General features: G+C 37.7%; 2 protein-coding genes across 2 annotated transcripts; one reads left to right on the top strand and one right to left on the bottom strand.

Moving 5' to 3' along the window:
* Positions 1 to 1,958: 1,958 nt before the first annotated feature.
* lsm4 (LSM4 homolog, U6 small nuclear RNA and mRNA degradation associated) lies at positions 1,959 to 7,726 on the bottom strand. Its single transcript, XM_030727378.1, has 5 exons — positions 7,590 to 7,726; positions 7,051 to 7,092; positions 6,681 to 6,779; positions 5,030 to 5,210; positions 1,959 to 2,840 (listed from the first exon to the last, which is right to left on the bottom strand). The coding sequence occupies exons 1-5, from the start codon at positions 7,590 to 7,592 to the stop codon at positions 2,710 to 2,712; spliced, it is 456 nt and encodes a 151-aa protein (XP_030583238.1). The 5' UTR covers positions 7,593 to 7,726; the 3' UTR covers positions 1,959 to 2,709.
* A 531-nt stretch (positions 7,727 to 8,257) lies between these two features.
* On the top strand, positions 8,258 to 18,037 carry LOC115779490 (pyroglutamyl-peptidase 1). The gene is made up of 5 exons (XM_030728182.1): positions 8,258 to 8,431; positions 10,041 to 10,093; positions 11,864 to 11,980; positions 13,041 to 13,273; positions 15,296 to 18,037. The coding sequence occupies exons 1-5, from the start codon at positions 8,398 to 8,400 to the stop codon at positions 15,489 to 15,491; spliced, it is 633 nt and encodes a 210-aa protein (XP_030584042.1). The 5' UTR covers positions 8,258 to 8,397; the 3' UTR covers positions 15,492 to 18,037.
* The last annotated feature ends 316 nt before the right edge of the window (positions 18,038 to 18,353 follow it).

Below are 18,353 nucleotides of genomic sequence, written 5' to 3'. Positions count from 1 at the left end.
ACTTTTCTTTTTTTTATCTATCTTTTACTATTGACCAGCAATATCTGACTATTAAGGGCACAATGAACTAAAGGAGAAAACTGTATTACAGTACTTTTTTCCTTAAGAGATTAAAGCATAAATTGATAACCGCATGTTTTGTCTTGATTAATCAATAAATCAATTTAAACATGCATGTGTGGTCTGAAATGTATTATTCCCACTATAGATATACATTCTCAGTCACTTATTTAAAATTATCCAAGTTTTTTTGACTGTCTTAGATTATCTGGTTATTGTATGATTGTGAGTAAATCATTGTGTGCATGGGGAGGGGGGGAGGGGGGGGGGCATTTAAACACAATGAATTAAAAATGAGAAAATTGTGTTTTATAATTCTTTATGTGAAGGAAAAGCTATTGACAGCAAATGCTGACAATGGGAGGCTGAATTTTCACTAACATTAATCTTTTGTCTTGTAGACTCACCAGACGTTTAGTCATACTTAGCTATTATCAGGTTGGACCCCCTTTTGCTTTCTTATCTGCGTGGAAACATTCCTCAGAGATTTTGATCCATATTGACATGATAGCGTCACACAGTTGCTGTAGATTTGTCAGCTGCACATCTATGACGCAAATCTCCTGCTCCACCACATCCCAAAGGTGTTCTACTGGATTCAATTAGATTCCGTTCACAACAGTTGCCTCAAGGCACTTTATATTGTAAGATAAAAACCCTACAATTATTACAGAGAGTAAGCCAGCAGTCTGAGAGCAAAGTGCTCTATTGGGGTGATATGGTACTATGAGGTCTTTAAGATAGATTTAACAGGGAGCCAATGAAGAGAAGCCAGTATTGGAGAAATCTGCTCTCTTTCTAGTCCCTGTCAGCACTCTAGCTGCAGCATTTTGGATCAGCTGAAGTCTTTTCAGGGAGCTTTTAGGACAGCCTGATAGTAATGAATTACAATAGTCCAGCCTAGAAGTAATAAATGCATGAATTAGCTTTTCAGCATCACTCTGAGAAAGGATGTTTCTAATTTTAGAAATATTGTGCAAATGCAAGAAAGCAGTCCTATTTGTTTAATATACATATCCTGGTCAAAAATAACTCCAAGATTCCCCAGTGTTCCTGGAGGCCAAGGTAATGCCATCCAGAGTGTCTGCTTCTAAGATTTGTAAGGGTGAGTACAATAATGGTTTGATAAAGCAGGAAATTAGAGGTCATCCAGGCCTTTATGTTTTTAAGCCATTCCTGCTAAACTTAATTGGTTTGTGTCATCTGGCTTCATGGATGGATAAAAACACTGCCAAAGGGAAGCATGCATACTCTAAATAGAATTGCTCAGCACAGAACTCTGTGGAACTCCAGTGAAACACTATCAGTCATGGATTGGCTTCCCCAGAGCCCAGACATTACTGAAACAGTGTGGGATCACCTCAACAGAGAACAGAACAAAAGACAGCCAAAATACGAAGAACTCCGAATGTACTTCAAGAACCATTTCTGAAGACTACTTAAAAAAATAAATAAAAAAATTGAAGCTGCCTAAGAGTTCAGGCTGTGTAGATTAAAAGGTGGTGATACCAATATTGACTTTCAAGCTCATTAGATTGCAAAAATTGTTCTTTTGCCTTATATACTGTATTTCTACATATGTTTGAATGTTTTAATAAATAGCCCCACACATTTTCCTAACAAAAAAAAAAAAAAAAGAAAAAGAAATGAGCCCTTTGCACAGTACCAGATATTGCATTATAAAGGTTGCTATGGTGGTGCCTGTGGCTCAAAAGGTAGACCTTTTCATCTACCAGTCGGAAGGTCAGTTGTTTGATCCCTGGCTCAATCACATCAGTACCAATTAATTTACCAAAATATTGTGACTCAAGTCTACAAAACTCAACAAGATCATGAGCAGCTAACTGAGGCTGTATGGTCAGAGATTAGGATTTTTTTTCCAAAATAATTAAAACTCCTTTAACAAAAGCTGTTTTATTTTTATGTTCTTTTGTAAATAAATTACAATATGGTCTTTTGTTACAAAAATAAAATGAAACCCAACCAACAACACATGTTGGACTCTATCCATTTCAGGCTTAATATGAGAATTGTTTTGTCTGGATATCCATACTGGTTGTCTTACAAACGCTTTAACTGAAGTTTTAATTTATAAGGACTGAATTCTTGTCTCCTGGTTATCAATCTGCTGTTTACCTCCTGTGACTGGACCTTTCAGCTTAGCAAACAGACAAAATGTTTTCAACCACAAAACTTCACAAACACAGAAAAGAAAAATATTCATGCAACAGAAGACAGGGCCATTACACCACGAAAACTACACCTGAGGAGACAACTGCCAAAAAACTAAAAGTAAAAACATTTTTCCAGTGTACCAAAGTGGAATTTAGATAATGTGGTTTATGATACAAAAATGTTTTTGTTATACTGATCTACAAACTGATGCTAAAGGAGAAGTCTGACAGCTCTGGCTGATACACTGGCATATTGTCTTAATAAAAAAATGTTAATATCACCTTCCAGATGCTAAAAAACAAAATTCAGTGCAAAAGCACGGCTTCGCTTAATGTCTCCGAGTGTGATTTCTGCAACAATCAGTCCTAACAAAGATCACAGCAGAAAAATACACCAGAGGTATTTTTTTCTTCGTGTGCTGAAGGAAGAATCACTGATGAACAGAATGTGTTGTTATAGGTGCAGCGTTGTCTGTCAGTGCTGGTTCTTCATTCCCTGTGGTTTTCCTGGTTTCTTGTCTGACTGCTGCTGCTGCTGCTGCTGCTGCTGCTGCTGCTGACCCCGACCGGGGCCGGCCATCCCTCGTCCACGGCCACCAAACAAACCTACAGAGAGGACACGAGAGAAGCAGATCAAGAAAATCTATGTTAGGTCTGTTAACAGAATGTGTCCCCAGTTCCCAGTAAACATTAATAATTCTGAGTATTCACAAATCCAACTGCAATTATCAAACCAGACACTAAGGTTAGAGTGGGTTTCCATTACTGAAAACAGACCAGCACCACGTAAAGACCAATAGGTCAAATTTAATAGCTGGATCATGGACCATGTCAATTCAAGTGCCCCCCACCTGGCCATCACTGATTTGTCTAGGGAAAAGAAATCCAGAATTATGAGAATTATGCAAAATTTCCTCAAAAAAGTATTTTAAGGGATGAAGGCAGGGCTCTTTATATTTTTCTAGCATAATTTATGGGAGAGAAATTAAAAAATTCCATTATCTAGAATACTACTTCAACTAGGTTCTTCAATTTTTAAGGAAACCATCTGGTACTACAGTTCTGTGAACACAGACTTTCAGGAGTGTCGCTTAAGTTAACAGAATCATGAATGCTTCAAATAGGGCTGGGTGATATGGACCAAAAATAATATCAATATTTTCAAGCTGAATGGCAATAACGATATATATACACAATATATTTTTTCCTTCCCAAAAGTTATAAACAAAAAGGCACCTCTGAGTCAAAGCTACATGTCCCAAATGTCACATTGGCACTTTATTTTAAAACATTCAGCTGTAGATGCACATGAGAAATTGCTCAAAAATAAACTGTTGGCATATTTAAATAATAATGCTCCTCAAAGAAATTAATGCATTTTTCCTCCATAACAGAACACTCACAGCTCTGCTATTAAAATGTAAACAGAAAAATAGCAAAAGGCTGACTTATTCTTTAACAAGCCAGTCTGGTGAAGTAGACTTCAACAAAGTGCTTCCTCCTGTGTGTACTCAAAAAACAAAACATGTAAACAGACTGAATTAATAAATTTTCATCCGTCAGTCAGCAGGGTTATAGCTAGCTCAGTAAATCCATAGACATATGCACTGACCTATCACAGGAATGGGCCCACCTGCTCAATGTGGCGTCTACCGGCTGCATCGCGAACACGAATACGAATACGAATACCTTTATTAGTCCCACAATGGGGAAATTACACTTAACAGAACACCCATCCAAGAACACAGGAAAAAGACTCACTTTCCATTATTAAGGTCACGTGTCTTACGGTACAACCCAAGAGCCAGGTACTTTTGGGGGTCCGGGCGACACCAAAGCGTAGGAACGGACGCAGTACATAGACTGTTTGTACACAAAACATGGCGACAGCGGAGGATTTCAGGTTTCAAAACTCTCCGACGTCACCGGAAACGCTCGCCAAATTTGTCGCTAGTCGCTTTTTGGGGAGAAAAAAAAAAAAAAAAAAAAAAAGGCGCTGGGGGTCTGAAAAGCTGCTAAATCTAGCGACAAAGTCACTAAGTGTGCAACACTGCCTGACCCACGTGAGCATAATCCGCTGCGTGGTGGAGTGATGTACTTACTCCATAAAATTAGCATATCATGATATAATTTATTTTCCCGGGCAAGAATATTTTTTACCGGTATTATCGTGAATGATATATGACCCAGCCCTAGCTTTAAATCCCTAAAATATCTGCAATGTCCAATTTCTGCAAGCAGATTCGGAGCAGAAACCACAATCGATTCAAACTTTATTCTATGAGGCGACAGTGCCAACTACCACATCACTGCACTACCCAAATGGGAACAGCTGTTATAGTTGTTTAATATCTGTTAAAAATCTATTAGGTTTTGTTGTGAAGCAGCAATATTTCTCCCATGTGCATCTAAAAAGAAGGTAATGAATAAAACAAGGCTTTGTGTCATGGCCTCTTTGACTTAGCAGATACTAAAAAGAAACATTTATCAGGATCCTGCTGGTCAAAATCATGCATAAATCTATCTGATAGAAGCCACCAGAAATTTCAGCTGTGATTAAGGTAATAATTTCATATTTTTCTTTTAGCTCAATGAGAGATTTGATAATTGGCCTCTTTTGGATTTATGTTGGACTTGTAGAATTTGAACCTGATAATTATAAAAATAAATTTATTTACAAAAACTGTTTCCAATTTGACAGAGCAATATGGAAACAGTACTCTCAATACAGTCATCCCACACTCTTGTGTTTGTGAAGACATCTTGCATGAACAACAAAAGCTGCTTCAGCTCACCTCGGCCACCTCCTCCTCTTCCTTTGCCCTGCTGTTTGTTCTGCTGGGCGCCTCCACGTCCACGCCCCTTTGACACCACCTCCTCCTTCACCATATCGATGATCTCATCGGGGATCCGCAGATATTTGATGGTGCTTCCTCGGATGTAGCACTCAGGCATTCTCCAGAACTTATCTCCATCCTGTTAGAGAAGCGTGGAATTGTCAGTCCAATGAGTCGGCTTAACAACTTACTCATCTCTAAACATCCCTTAACATACCAGATTTCAAAGAATAAAATAAAATCTAGATTCTGAAAGACCACTCTCATATGACCAAACATAAGAGCATTTGTGGTGCAACAATACTTATATCAACTATTACAACTCCTTTTCATTCATGATTTTTTTCTCTTTGGTTATAAAAATTATTTATATGTTGATTGAATGAAATAAAAATGAAAATGAAAATGAATTTATAGGGCTGCAACTAAAGATTATTTTGGTAGTCGAATAATCTGTCATTTCTGTTATCGATTAGTCAACGATTATTTCAATCTTAACTCACCTGTTCAAGCCTGCCCACCTGTTAACATCACCTTGTTCCCCTCTCACAATTAAAATGACCCATAAAAATACGAGTTTGAAACTAATCAAATGTATTTTTAACAGTAATGTGACCATCACAATAAATATCAAATAAAAAAATGCATATTAAAGTAAATGCAATTTTTATTTTTAAATGAAAATATAATGTGCAAATAAATAAAAATGGCCTCTGTCCAAAAGTTCAAATAAAGCTTCAAATTTAATCAAAAAGATTTTTCCGTCCAAAACAGCTGAAAAGTTTACAGATGATTCAGTTCATACAGAGGTTTACTATTCAGAATGAACGCTGATATTAATATGAGGGAAAAAAATAGGAGCCAGCGTAGCTGCTCCTATTGTCCTTCAATCGTTAGCTAACATAACTGAAATGGCGGTGCTTAGCAAAACTTATCCCTGAGAGCTTGTTTCCGACAGGTAAACTAACAGAAACATTACTGTACAAACATTAACAGGTATCTACGACGCACTAACGTACCCATCCAGAGCTGACGTCGTTTTAAACGCTCAGCACTGCAGTGATGCTGCCGTGGAAAAAAGTTCTGCTTTGCACAGTCTGCATTCAACTTTATTTTTGTTTTCTGTCAAATGCTCCCACACCTTTGACAGTCTGTCTCCATTTTCTTTAATTTTCTCCACCCTCCTCTTTATTCCACTAGCGTTAAGCTGTTCTGTTACTTTCTTCTTCGTTGGTATTGTTGTTGCTGGCAGACAATGGAGGTAATACTGCTCCCATATCTTCCTGTAGTGTATTGCAATTACAAAATCACACGACAAGCGGAACAAAATAGATGGATGGGTTTAAAATTGATGATTCCACGATGAAATTCCATGTCGACAAATTTTTGTAGTCGACGTCATCGATTACGTCGATGAATCGTTGCAGCCCTATTTATTTACATCAAGAAAAAAAAATCCCCTTTCCTTTTCAAAGTTCCCTGTTGTTGTTTAGCTGTCAGTGTTTTTTGGCCCTAGTTACAGAAAAACAAGTCTGTGTACAAACACTGAGAGGTGCTCTATCAAGAGCTTTAATATTCACAGAAAAGGGAGAACAGAGCTCAGCTTTACCCTGGATGTGCAGATGACTTCTCTCAGGTTAATGTTCATCCAGTTATCACAGCTGACCAGGTGACCATTGTATGTCTCTCCATTCTTCAGCTCCACCAACTGCAGAGAGGAAAGACAGTGAAATAGCAGGTTGTTCAGAATTTAGAAAAAAAAAAAAAAAAATCTTCAAGTTTACACAGATTACAATATTTGCAAAAACAAAGAAATTCAACTCATGCCAATTAAATTTTAATGTTCAAATAGTAGTCAAGACTGGAGATAGTGTAGCAAAATATTGGGAAACAGCCAGAGCTGAAGCCACAACTACATACAGTATAATTTTTAGAAATTACTGCCTGTTATATAATGATATACACGATCAGTGTCTCACCATAGGGTGGTTCTGGGCGGTCTTCAGCAGGGACAGGGGAAGCTGAAAAATGACAGATTCACATCAAACATAGGATAACTTCTCCAATCAATAGCAATTAATTAGCAGGATTTCATACGGTACACAGCTACCGCAAGTAGTCTGTTACGAGGGTGCCAAACACACACCAGTGTTTTATTCCAGAAAAAGCTTCTTCGCTGTGCTTGGCGTAAAGAGACGGAGGTGCTGTTATGTTCAGTTTTTTTTAACTGTTTTCACGTCTACGCCGTTTATCCATCGACTCATAAGCTGCCTGCAGCGTTACAGGTACCAGCATGGAGCTAATTGAGCTTATAAATGATCACTTCAGCATGCCCAAAAAGTTTTCTTTAGCTGAATGGTAAGTCTGCACTCATTTAAAAACGTTGTGGCTACTAACGCTAATCTCACAGAGCTAACCTACCGACTATGAAGCGCCGCTACCGCTGCTAGTGTTAGGTGAAAAACAGATGTCCCACTGAAAAGAAGAAAACTATTAATTACCAGAGGTAAACACTTACCATTTTAAACTTTCCTCTTTTCTTTTTGTCTTATTTGCGGTCTCGGACCTTCGCTAACACAATTTTCCCACCTTCTGCTACTCTTCGTCTTCCGGCGCTGCGAGGCGGATTCATGGCTGTATTATATGATGCTGCCCTCTACTGTCAGAAACACGCACTTCCAGTAATATATGAGCACAAATGCTAAATGACGTGTAAAAAAAATTATAAAATGCGCACACTTTAACTGATTTAATATTTGCCTTTCAATAAAGGATATCAATGAAAACAAGTAAAATACAAATATCTAAATAATTGGATATAAAATAAGAATGATGTCAAATTTTAAAATAATGACTGCAGCTCTCATATTCCCAGTTTAAAGCTCCAAAGGTAGGTTACCAGTGGGTGTGGAATTTAGGTATGGATTATTTTTATCCGAGCTATGTCTTTCCGGAGGTTTTAGAATTAATAACCAGAAATTGTGTGGAAATTGATTGGTTAGTTAATATATACATTATTTCTTATAAGTAAGCAAATAAATAAACTTTTATATATATATATATATATATATATATATATATATATATATATATATATATGCGCGTGTGTTGCCATTTCCGGGAGATAAACGTAATGAAATTTGTCCGTTGCTGACGTGATCACGTCACGTCTTGTGCGGCCTGCAGACGGAGGGAGGACCTCCGCTTCTGTCTTGTGTGGTAGAAGGAGCCGTCCAGCTTCGGAGCAGAGTGACTGTCTTTCCCATCCTGGTTCAAAGTAAAGCCCGAAAAAAGACAGCAGCGTTTCCTCCTGAACGGGACGGGAGATGGATAACAGTAAACGGACTGTGGTCGTTACAGGTTTGTCCTCTTTTGTCTGCAGTCGTTGTCGCGTTTGTCGGCGAGCCGAAGAGCGGCTCAAGTGGAGGAAAAGTTGAGGAGACGAAAGCTGTTAATGGCGTCAGGTCGTTACTGCTCCACTCTGTTGCAGCTGTGCTGATATAAACGTCTAGTTTTATAAGAGTTTTGATAATAACGATTCGCTGTTTTATTTGTATCCATTTTTTTATGGGGGGAGAGGAGGTTTTATGACATATTTACAAGTTGCAGACCGGTTACCTTTGTTGTGAATGAGTTCAGCTGAAAGGCCGCAGACAGCATACTTACAGAGGTAAACAAATTATCACCAAAAAATATGCGTTTTTGTGTTGCTTAATGGAAATACTTGTTTCCAAATGCTTTTAAATAGCCTACGGTCATCTGCAATATTAGTTGATTATGGTAAGCAGAATACCATATGGCAATAAAGGTAGTAATGTTCATATTTTAATATTAATTGTGGCTTGGAACATCGTTGACATTTCTGTTAAAAAAAATTGTCATGGTCAGTAAAATACATAATAGAGACAGGTGAACAAAAAAAGAAGAAGAAAACGCAAGCATTTATAAAATTGACAGTAGCAGAGGTACTACAAGTAGTTGAGTAATGAAAGTTTTAGCCCAAACTATTGAATTTCTTTATTGCTTTTAATTATGAGCTTCCTCCTCTAACTGCTGGATATGATGTCATTATAGATCTATGGCTAAAAATACATATCCCGTTATCAAACAGACTTATGTTCCACTGTTGATAGGTTAGTGAATGAGTTTCTTTATGCAAGCTCATCCTGTTTAATCTCATTATTTTGCGTAATAATATGCAAGCGTGGGCAGAGGGCTGCTAGCTGCAACTCCCAGTCCAGCCACATCAAAATGATATTTTCTAGGTGTGGAAACAGTAATACTGAATGGTACAATTTTGCAGAAGTAAGAGAGACATTAATTTGGTGTTTCCAGACACAAAGGGGTGCAGACACTCACAGCCCCAGCTGATAGGAGATGTGGGAACAGCGCCTTCACAATAGCAGGCTGGCTGGCAGCTGCCGGCCCCTCACTCTGCTTCTTTTCAGCAGCCTGTCAGACAGACTGATCCCCTCTCCACCCAACCCCCAGGGACCCAATGACCCTAGGACGGGTGGTGGAGGGGGGGGATCAGTGATAGAGCCTTGTATAAACAGTCTTGAGTGAATTTCCATGGGCTGCTGAGATTTTTCTGCTGGTGATATGTAGTGCTGCATCAGGGGGTCTTTATTTTATTAATAATGAGGTGCATTCTTCAGAACAACCGTTTATAATCTCAAACAACAGGCAATGACATCTCAGTAACTTTAATGAAAAGGATGTTTTACATATACCAGATGTTAAAAAAATGAACTATATACCCTTTATATTGGAAATCAGCAGTGTGTTGACAGCATTTCACATTCAAACAGAATTTTTTCAGTCAGAAACTGCCTTTTGAAGTCATATCAATAGAATATTTAAAAAAGCAAATGCTTGTAGACATGGCTGTTTTTACAGACTCCATTACCAGAAACATAATCCACATTAATTCAGCAACTGGAATAACAGCAGCTGACATCTTTTGCAGGTTTTGGCCCATTTGGAGAGCACACGGTCAACGCCAGCTGGGTAGCAGTACAGGTAATTTTTTTTTTAATATCCATCTAATGTGGTTGTAATTCACATAATTGGTAATTACGGTTAAATGCTATTTTTGTTATCTGTATTTGGTAAAAGTAAATGTGACATGGAAACAATGTGTGTAAAGTTTTTAATGAGTTTTTTTTTATAATAAGATTAAAAACTCAGTTTCTCCAAAATATTTTTGAAAAGTCTTAAAGGTCATCAAGTCATTCACTTCATGTTGTTGGCAGCACTTGAAGCTGTTTGTAGGGCAGTTCTGTGATGCTGATGAATGCTGGTCGGCTTCACACTAAGCAGCAGTGTTTGTTAGAGGTTTCGTGTGGGGGGATGATGGTGGTTGTCAGGGTGTCTAGACAGACTTTGATAAGGATATTAAAGGCAAACAAAAGGGCACATTGTGACAGGGTCACAGACGTGGTCAAATAAGCCTCCTTTCGATACAGCTGGAGGTCAGTGTCCAGGGCAATTGGTCTTCAGGGCGACTGGGGGAGGTGTTGGCTTACTGGCTTTGAATTTGATACAGATTTGTTTTCTATATATGTGAAATCAGTTGTGTATTTTATTTCTTGATTTTTTTTTTTCTCATACTGTTTTTATTTTTGAAGAAGCCTGAGTTTTGGATTGAAGTTTTTGCTCATTTCATTTGCCAGGTTGAGTATAAAATTATACTATTTGGGAATGGTAAGGCAATTGAGAGACTTCTTTCCTCCAAAATAAAGCACACAGAAAGTGAAATGTATTTGCCAAGTGACCAAAAATTTCAGATATGAGGGGACATATTTTGCAGCTAAATTTGCTGTCAGTGAGCATGAAGTATAAGTGATAAGGAGAGATGCCCAGATCCAAAAATGGCCAGTAGTTATACTCTAAACACTTGAAACACATTATTAAAAAAGGTATTTTTTAAAAGAATAATTTAGTTTGTGGGCTACAGGTTAACATACTTTTAAATTAATGTAGAGGGTCTACTTGGACATATTCAGCAACTCTGCCCTTTGTCAGGATTTGATTAATCAGGCCTTCTAGGTTTCTAGGCTAATCATATTAGCAAAGGCTAACCCAGCCATAAGTTATATGAATGGCTGAAGCTTCATAATCAGGCATTTCAAAAGCATGGCACCAAGCAGGAGGACAGGACAGGAGGACCTGAGGGGTTTAATGTTTTGTATAATGCAAAGCTTTTGAATTACCTTGTCAGTTAGAAAAGATGGATTTATAATGACATTTATGGCATGACTGTGGCATGAAAATCGGGTCACTACTGTCTAATAATTACATTTTATTTAGGCTATACACGGTCACTTCATTGTGCTAATATAAGCATGTCCCTGGCAGTAATATAACTGTTATTTATTGATTGATTACTAAAGGACAATTAAAGCCATGATGTGTGACGACAACAGCAGCATTAGCATGTTAAGAAATATAACAGTGGCCGCATAATCTGTGCTTTATTCACATTGCATAAAACAATTGTTTGTAAAAGGGACTTTAAATAAAAAACTTTTAGACTTTAATGAACAAGAAGGTATACTTTAACTGGTCCTGACTGACACTTAAGTATAATGTGAAAAGATCTTTTAGTGCCCCCTCACACAGATTTGCACACATGCTCATATAACCCTATATCCTGTGTATAAACAAAGTGTTAACGGAGAGGTTACATCTAGAGAGGTTGAAGCAATATTTTGTAAGTTATCTAAATTTAACTGAAGAAGCTGAATGTGTTAAGTTAATTCTAAACTTTGTCTTCATTTGCTCTAACAGGAACTGAAGAAGCTTGGACTGAGCAGTGAGGTGGATCTGCATGTATATGAGGTTCCTGTAGAGTACCAAAAAGTCCAGAGTTTGGTTCCGTCATTATGGAAGCAGTATCATCCACTGGTAAGAGGAGAACCTAATTTAACCTAACAGCATTATTGCACTTTCATAGGTAGAACACTGCACTCATGTCTGCTTGTGTCTCAGGTTGTCATTTTTTCACACAGATTTCATGTCTGTGTAAATGCAAATTTAAGTTGCATAACTGAGTCTAACAGCCTCAGTGAACAATCTGAAAAATTATGTGCAAAATATTCTGCATCAAATGAAATTACTTTAAATTATCCAATTATGGGCTTGAGTGTGCCTTTGATGAAAGCTCTTCATGAAGGATCTACATTTTTAAATTCTACTTGAGTTTTATCTTGAGTTTGTTTATTTTGTATCAACTGAACCAAGACGTTCGTGTTTCAGTTCAAATAAAAGTAGGCGCTGTTTTGAACCCATGAACACCTCAGGTGTAAGGCGATGTACAGTGTATCACAAAAGTGAGTGCACCCCTCACATGTCTGCAGATATTTAAGTATATCCTTTCATGGGACAACACTGACAAAATTACACTTTGACACAATGAAAAGTAGTCTGTGTGCAGCTTAAATAACAGTTTTCATGTAGAGCAACAATTCGTCTTTTAAGATCCTCAGAGAGTTCTTTGCCATGAGGTGCCATGTTGGAACTTGCAATGACCAGTATGAGAGAGTGTGAGAGCTGTACTACAAAATTGAATGCACCTGCACCCTATGCACACCTGAGACCTAGTAACACTAAGTGTCACATGACATTTTGGAGGGGAAATGACAAGCAGTACTCAATTTGGACGTTTACGGGTGTATTCTCTTAGGGGTGTACTCACTTTTGTTGCTGCTGGTTTAGACATTAATGGCTGTATATTGAGTTATTTTGAGGGAAGAATAAATTTACATATAAGCTGCACACAGACTACTTTTCATTGTGTCAAAGTGTCATTTTGTCAGTGTTGTCCCATGAAAAGATATACTTAAATATCTGCAGAAATGTGAGGGTGTATTCACTTTTGTGATACACTGTAAGAGGGAGATCAAAAGAAGCCCAAGACATTCTAGTAATTCTGACGTTGTGTTTTTATCTTTTCTTTGTTGGACAGTTGGTAGTTCATGTTGGAGTTTCAGGTATGGCCACCACTGTCACGCTGGAGAAGTGTGGAAGAAATCATGGCTACAAGGGCCTGGACAACAGCAGCTTCTGCCCTGATTCACAGTGTTGTGTTGTGGGAGGCCCGGACTGCATCAACTCAATTATTGACATGGAATCAGTCTGTAAAAGAGTGAATGCATCAGGGCTGGGAGTAGCTGTGTCTGTCTCCAAAGATGCCGGGAGGTAATTATTTAATGTGCTTTTTCTCTTATACTGAGCCACATGCTTGAGAGGGTTAAAAAAAAAAAAGAAACATGAAAATTCTAAGCCACCCTTTAAACACAGGGATCAGCTGAGAAAAATGTTTATTCTTTGTATAGTGAAATGCTGTTTGACCTCTTTTTTTTTTTCAGTGAAACAGAACGGCACAGTTGAGGCAAAACTGTACATTTAAAGTAGGTAATAGTGTGTCTTAGTTTGCATTCAAAACTAGTAAAAAAAAAAAAAAGATGTAAGAAACAGTAATCCTGAATAGAAATTCATCTGTTCAGCTGCTACATGTACTGCTCTACGGATATTGATATATTTTAGAGATTGTTAGCTTAGAAAACAACACAGATATGTTGCTATGATTGTAATTATTAAGGCCTCACTGAAGTTACATTTTTGGCGCTTAAACCTTTGAGGCAAATCCTTGAAAGCACCTGTACTCACTATTTTTAATACAACAATGCAGGAAACAACAATGTAAAACACAGTAAAAGTTCACAGTCGTGATCCAGCAGAGAACTATGACCTGAATCAGAATCAGAATCAGAAGGTTTTTATTGCCATATGGGTGAACAGGTTCACAGCATTAGGAAATTGCTGCGGTACTTCGTGCTTACAGAAAAAAAAAAACAAATAAGTATAAAAACTATAAGACAATATACAAGTATACAAATTGCAAATATCTGACCTGAATCTGAGCTTCCAGCGGTTTCATGTGTTGTTTAGCTCTCGGGCTCAGAATCTTACTGTTTTGTTCACTTTGAAAGGCTGATTTTTGGGATCATTTTCAGCAATGAGATGTTTTTAGAGAAAAACATCTGCTGTGCAAAAACTGCACAGCACCAAACAACAAAGTGAGGGAGTAGCCGTTGAACACAGAAGATTTAGCAGATAGAAGGTGGTAGACACCAAAAAATGGAACTAAAACACAATGAATATTGGATTTAATGAGGCTGTTAGAAACAAGTCTGCAAATGAAGGATATTACTACTTTTTTCATTGTATGGATTAGCTGTTTTAGCCCGATTTGACCTTAAAGCATTGTGTAAATGGATAAAAATAATCAAAGCATGAAATAAAATCTGTGGCATTGTTCACTATGAAAGAAATGATCCCTCCCATATTTGTGTAACTTACCCATTGAAGTAGTTTGCCATGCTTATTTGTTGTAGAATGAAAGTAAAGTCTATGCACTAGCCTGGCACATTTAGTCACTTTAACTGTTTGGATCAACTCTGCAGTGATGAAGGAAAGGAAAAAGTGAGACAGATGGAGTGCTATATAACTGGGTGTCTATTTCTCTTCTTACAGACCAGTGAACATAATACACAGCATTTAGATTGTCTATACACTGACATATCTATGCACTGCGGTTAACTTAATCAGCGCTGTCGGCTGCACGTCAAAGGGGCTGCAGCTGCTTCTCCCACACTTGCATGTCTGGACAAGGAAGCTATCATACACAGGTTAAAGGGAAAAGCTTTTCCTGGAAAGCCTTAGCCAGTAACAGGAGTATCACTTCACCTCATATTTCAGCTTCTCCTCAGTTAACAAGCATGACATATGAAGCGCTTGCTTTGCTAAACTAATGCTTGACTTGAAGTCAAGTCTGATTTAAATATTTGACTGATGCTTCAAAGCTTCAAATTTCAGGTGACAGCCTAAAATGTTTTTGCTAGGCTAAAAACAACAATGTTTCTAATATGCTGACAGCTGTCAGGCCATAGTAACGATATAAGCAGTAGTTGGCTTATGAAGTTGGGCCTTTTGGGAAAAACAGAGCAAGTTTACAGCTACCAATATCTGACACCTGACATACCTGATATGCCTTAGAACTTCAGGTACATATGTTAGTAGAGGTCAGAATCACCAGACACCCATAACATTTTGCGAGTATTGCAGTATTACATTTGTTCTATAGGAATTAAACCAGCATACAAACAGCTGGCAGCCAGTCTCTTCATTGATCCAATACCCTGCTCTCTTCCCTGATAGGTATCTTTGCGATTTTACCTACTACACCTCTCTGTACCTGAGCCACGGGCGCTCTGCCTTCATTCACGTGCCTCCTCTCGGAAAGCCTTACAGCAAAGAAGACCTGGGTCGCGCACTGCAGGCCATCATCCAGGAGATGTTGGAGCTTCTGGACCAGGCCGAGGAGAAGATCCACTGCCAGCAGCACTTCCACTAAGTGACCTCCAGATGCCAACCAGCCTCTCCAGCCCTCATCATACAAGAGAAATTGCACTTATTCACAAGTAGCCAAACCTTTTTTTTTTTTTTTTTTTTTTTTTTTTTTTAAACTGTATCCTTAATTGGTGATAATGACACTTCACAGTATAGTCTGCTTTCACTGTTTGTCTTGCTTCTTTATTTCTTGCTTTGCTAGGCCTGATTCAGCTACGGTTTAATGTTTCCCAGTGGTGAGAAGATAAAATGGCAGACAACCCTTTGTTACATCATAATGTGAGCTTTCAAAGAACTGGAAGCATTCTGACATTGGAGTTTAAAATATGAGGATAAACACAGGAGCAAAATGCTGTATGTATTGTTTATATGCAGATGCAGCAGAAGGTCTGTAATGGCAAATATTACAACCTGTAACCCCAAATGTCACTCCTATTAATGCACCTTATAGAGGTAGGGTTATTAAAATTATTATAGAAGTGACGTTTGGGGAAACTGTGTAATCATAATGGTTCTTTCTTAAATTTTTCCTTTTACTTGGTCACAGTAGGTTTCATGTAGCACACCTAAATGTCTGCATTATGGCTTAAGTAGAAACATCCAGCAGTAAACTGCTGATTTCATTTTCCTTCACATATTTTCTTCTGTGTGTTCTAAAGCCTCTGTGTGCTTTTCACATTTGATGTTGAATTGTTTCTCAAGTCCTTTTTTCTTTATAAGAAGTTGTAAATTTGCCTTCTTTTACAAAGGTTATTTAAATCAGGGAACGGGTTGGTTCCAGCTCATACTTCCCCAGTTTGTTGGCCCAATTCTGACAGAAGCCCTCCCTCCTTTTCCAAATCCACCGCACTGAGATCTGACCCCGGGATGTGCAATGTTTTACAGATCTCATTCATTGATTCAGGAGAATATTCATTTCATACATTTTATTAAGGCTGCACAACTGTTTGGGTTTTAACTGTAGAAAGTATGTGTTAAACAGATGAGTTATGTAATCTAAAGTAGTTTGTATTAAGTAATCTTTTTGTTTTAAGTACTAAATGACTAGTGTGTTAAAGCTACTTTAGGCATGACTCTTCCAAACTCACTGGATGGTGAAATATAGTGACCCTTGATATGATTTGTGATCATTCATGTCTGAGGATGCCTGCTGGCTTTAACATTGTCTATTTTATCTTAAACTTTTTAGGAATTACTTTGTCCTGGTTGTGCAGTCCTAACCGTTTTTCCTTGACTTTCTTGTCATTCCCTTCATTGAATCAGATGTAGCTGCTTATTTTATCTGAGAATCTGATTTGATGAAGTTGGACTTTGCTTTCAGTCGGAATCGGGCCTCAAATTTATTTTCTGTAGCACTTTTTCTTTTTGTATTTCAGTTTTACTTAATCTGGAATTTGGACAGCATTTCTCAAGCAATGTGAATGCTTCTGTTTTTATGTTTTCATTTCCAGTCACTTTAACTTGAATTGTGTAGCTTTCTAGACATCCATTTTTAACCGTTTTCCTCCCACTGATTATAATGACGTAGATGAGGTATGCTTTTTTCCCTGAGCTTTGCTTTGTTTGACAAACAGAAGGAAAATTCTTTCATTGTGTCTGTGACGGTGACACTCCCAGAGATAAATGTTTTTGTTTTGTTTTTTTTGTCTTCTGTTTTGTCATCCTGATCAGCGACTCCCTGCCTGCTGAGAATTTGACTGCCTGCCCCTAACATGCTTCAGTTTGAGCAGTTTCAGCATGTAATCATTTATGCACTGCTAAGGAACTGTGTTCATGCCCAAACGAAGTCACAGTTCTAGTTTTAAACTGTCATGTCTAGTTAATGAGATACTAACTGAATACTGTGCCGTGTTGCAGCACTAATTAAGCAAGCTGGTGCCACTAAATTTGAGTAAATTGCCATTTTTAGCTGTGTATTTCATTTTAATTGCTATTCTGTACATCACAAAGTGGGACCCTGAAGCACTGAGCTGAACACAGCTGAATTTCATCTCAGACCTAAATTTCATCACCCTTTTTTTTTTTTTTTTTTTTTTTTTAAATTCAGCTCATTTCTTGGTTGTGGGATTTCAAAAATCTCTGATCTCATTTTAATTCTGATTTTTAGGTGCTGATATTTTATCATGTGGCTTTGTGTGTGCTGAGAAGTTTAAAAAAAAAAAAAGGGGTTATGGAGGAGCTGTCTGCAGAATTTCTGCTCACAAAAGTGAAAGCCTCAAGTTTACAAATGAGGTGACCTCTGACCCTGACTCCCTCCTGTGCCTTGCTGTTGGTTATGTGTGTGATGAAAAGGCCTTACTAATTCTCAGTGGGTCAGTTCAGAGATGTAGTACTGATGCTGTCCTTGTGGCTACCTCAAAAAATACTTAGTTTTGTTTGTTGTTTTGTTTTTTGTTTTTTGTTTTTTTAAATATCAGTGTGTGCTCTACCTGTGTTTCAGATCTTCTGAAAGGTATGTTCTTCTGCTTCATTAACAAAGTACTGTTACAATAAGTAATCCTGGCTTTGTAAAAGGAAAGGCTTTGAAATAAAGAAAATTAAAGAATTACAGGTGATGTTTATGCTTTTCCACTCTGTTGTGATTGGCTTTCTGGTATAATGACCATGAAAGGCCTTTCAAAGAGGACAGTTACTAAGAGGCTCCACTCTGTTAGTAATTGGATTTAACATCACAAAACATGAGTCACAACACAATATTATAAAGAAATTAAGTTACCTATGTCTTAATCAGAAAGTATTACATAAAGCATCTTCGAACAGGTCAAATCAAGATCCTGTCTGCAGCAAGCAACTCCCGGTTTCACATTTAAAAAAAACAACAAAAAACCTCTTTTGCAGAATTTTTAAAGATTTTAGCAAGCATGGT

Source organism: Archocentrus centrarchus, chromosome 4 (genome assembly GCF_007364275.1).
Source record: "Archocentrus centrarchus isolate MPI-CPG fArcCen1 chromosome 4, fArcCen1, whole genome shotgun sequence".
In the NCBI taxonomy this organism is placed as follows: Eukaryota; Metazoa; Chordata; class Actinopteri; order Cichliformes; family Cichlidae; genus Archocentrus; species Archocentrus centrarchus.
Note: the sequence above shows the minus strand (reverse complement) of the source record. Positions and strands in the feature narration are given on the sequence as shown.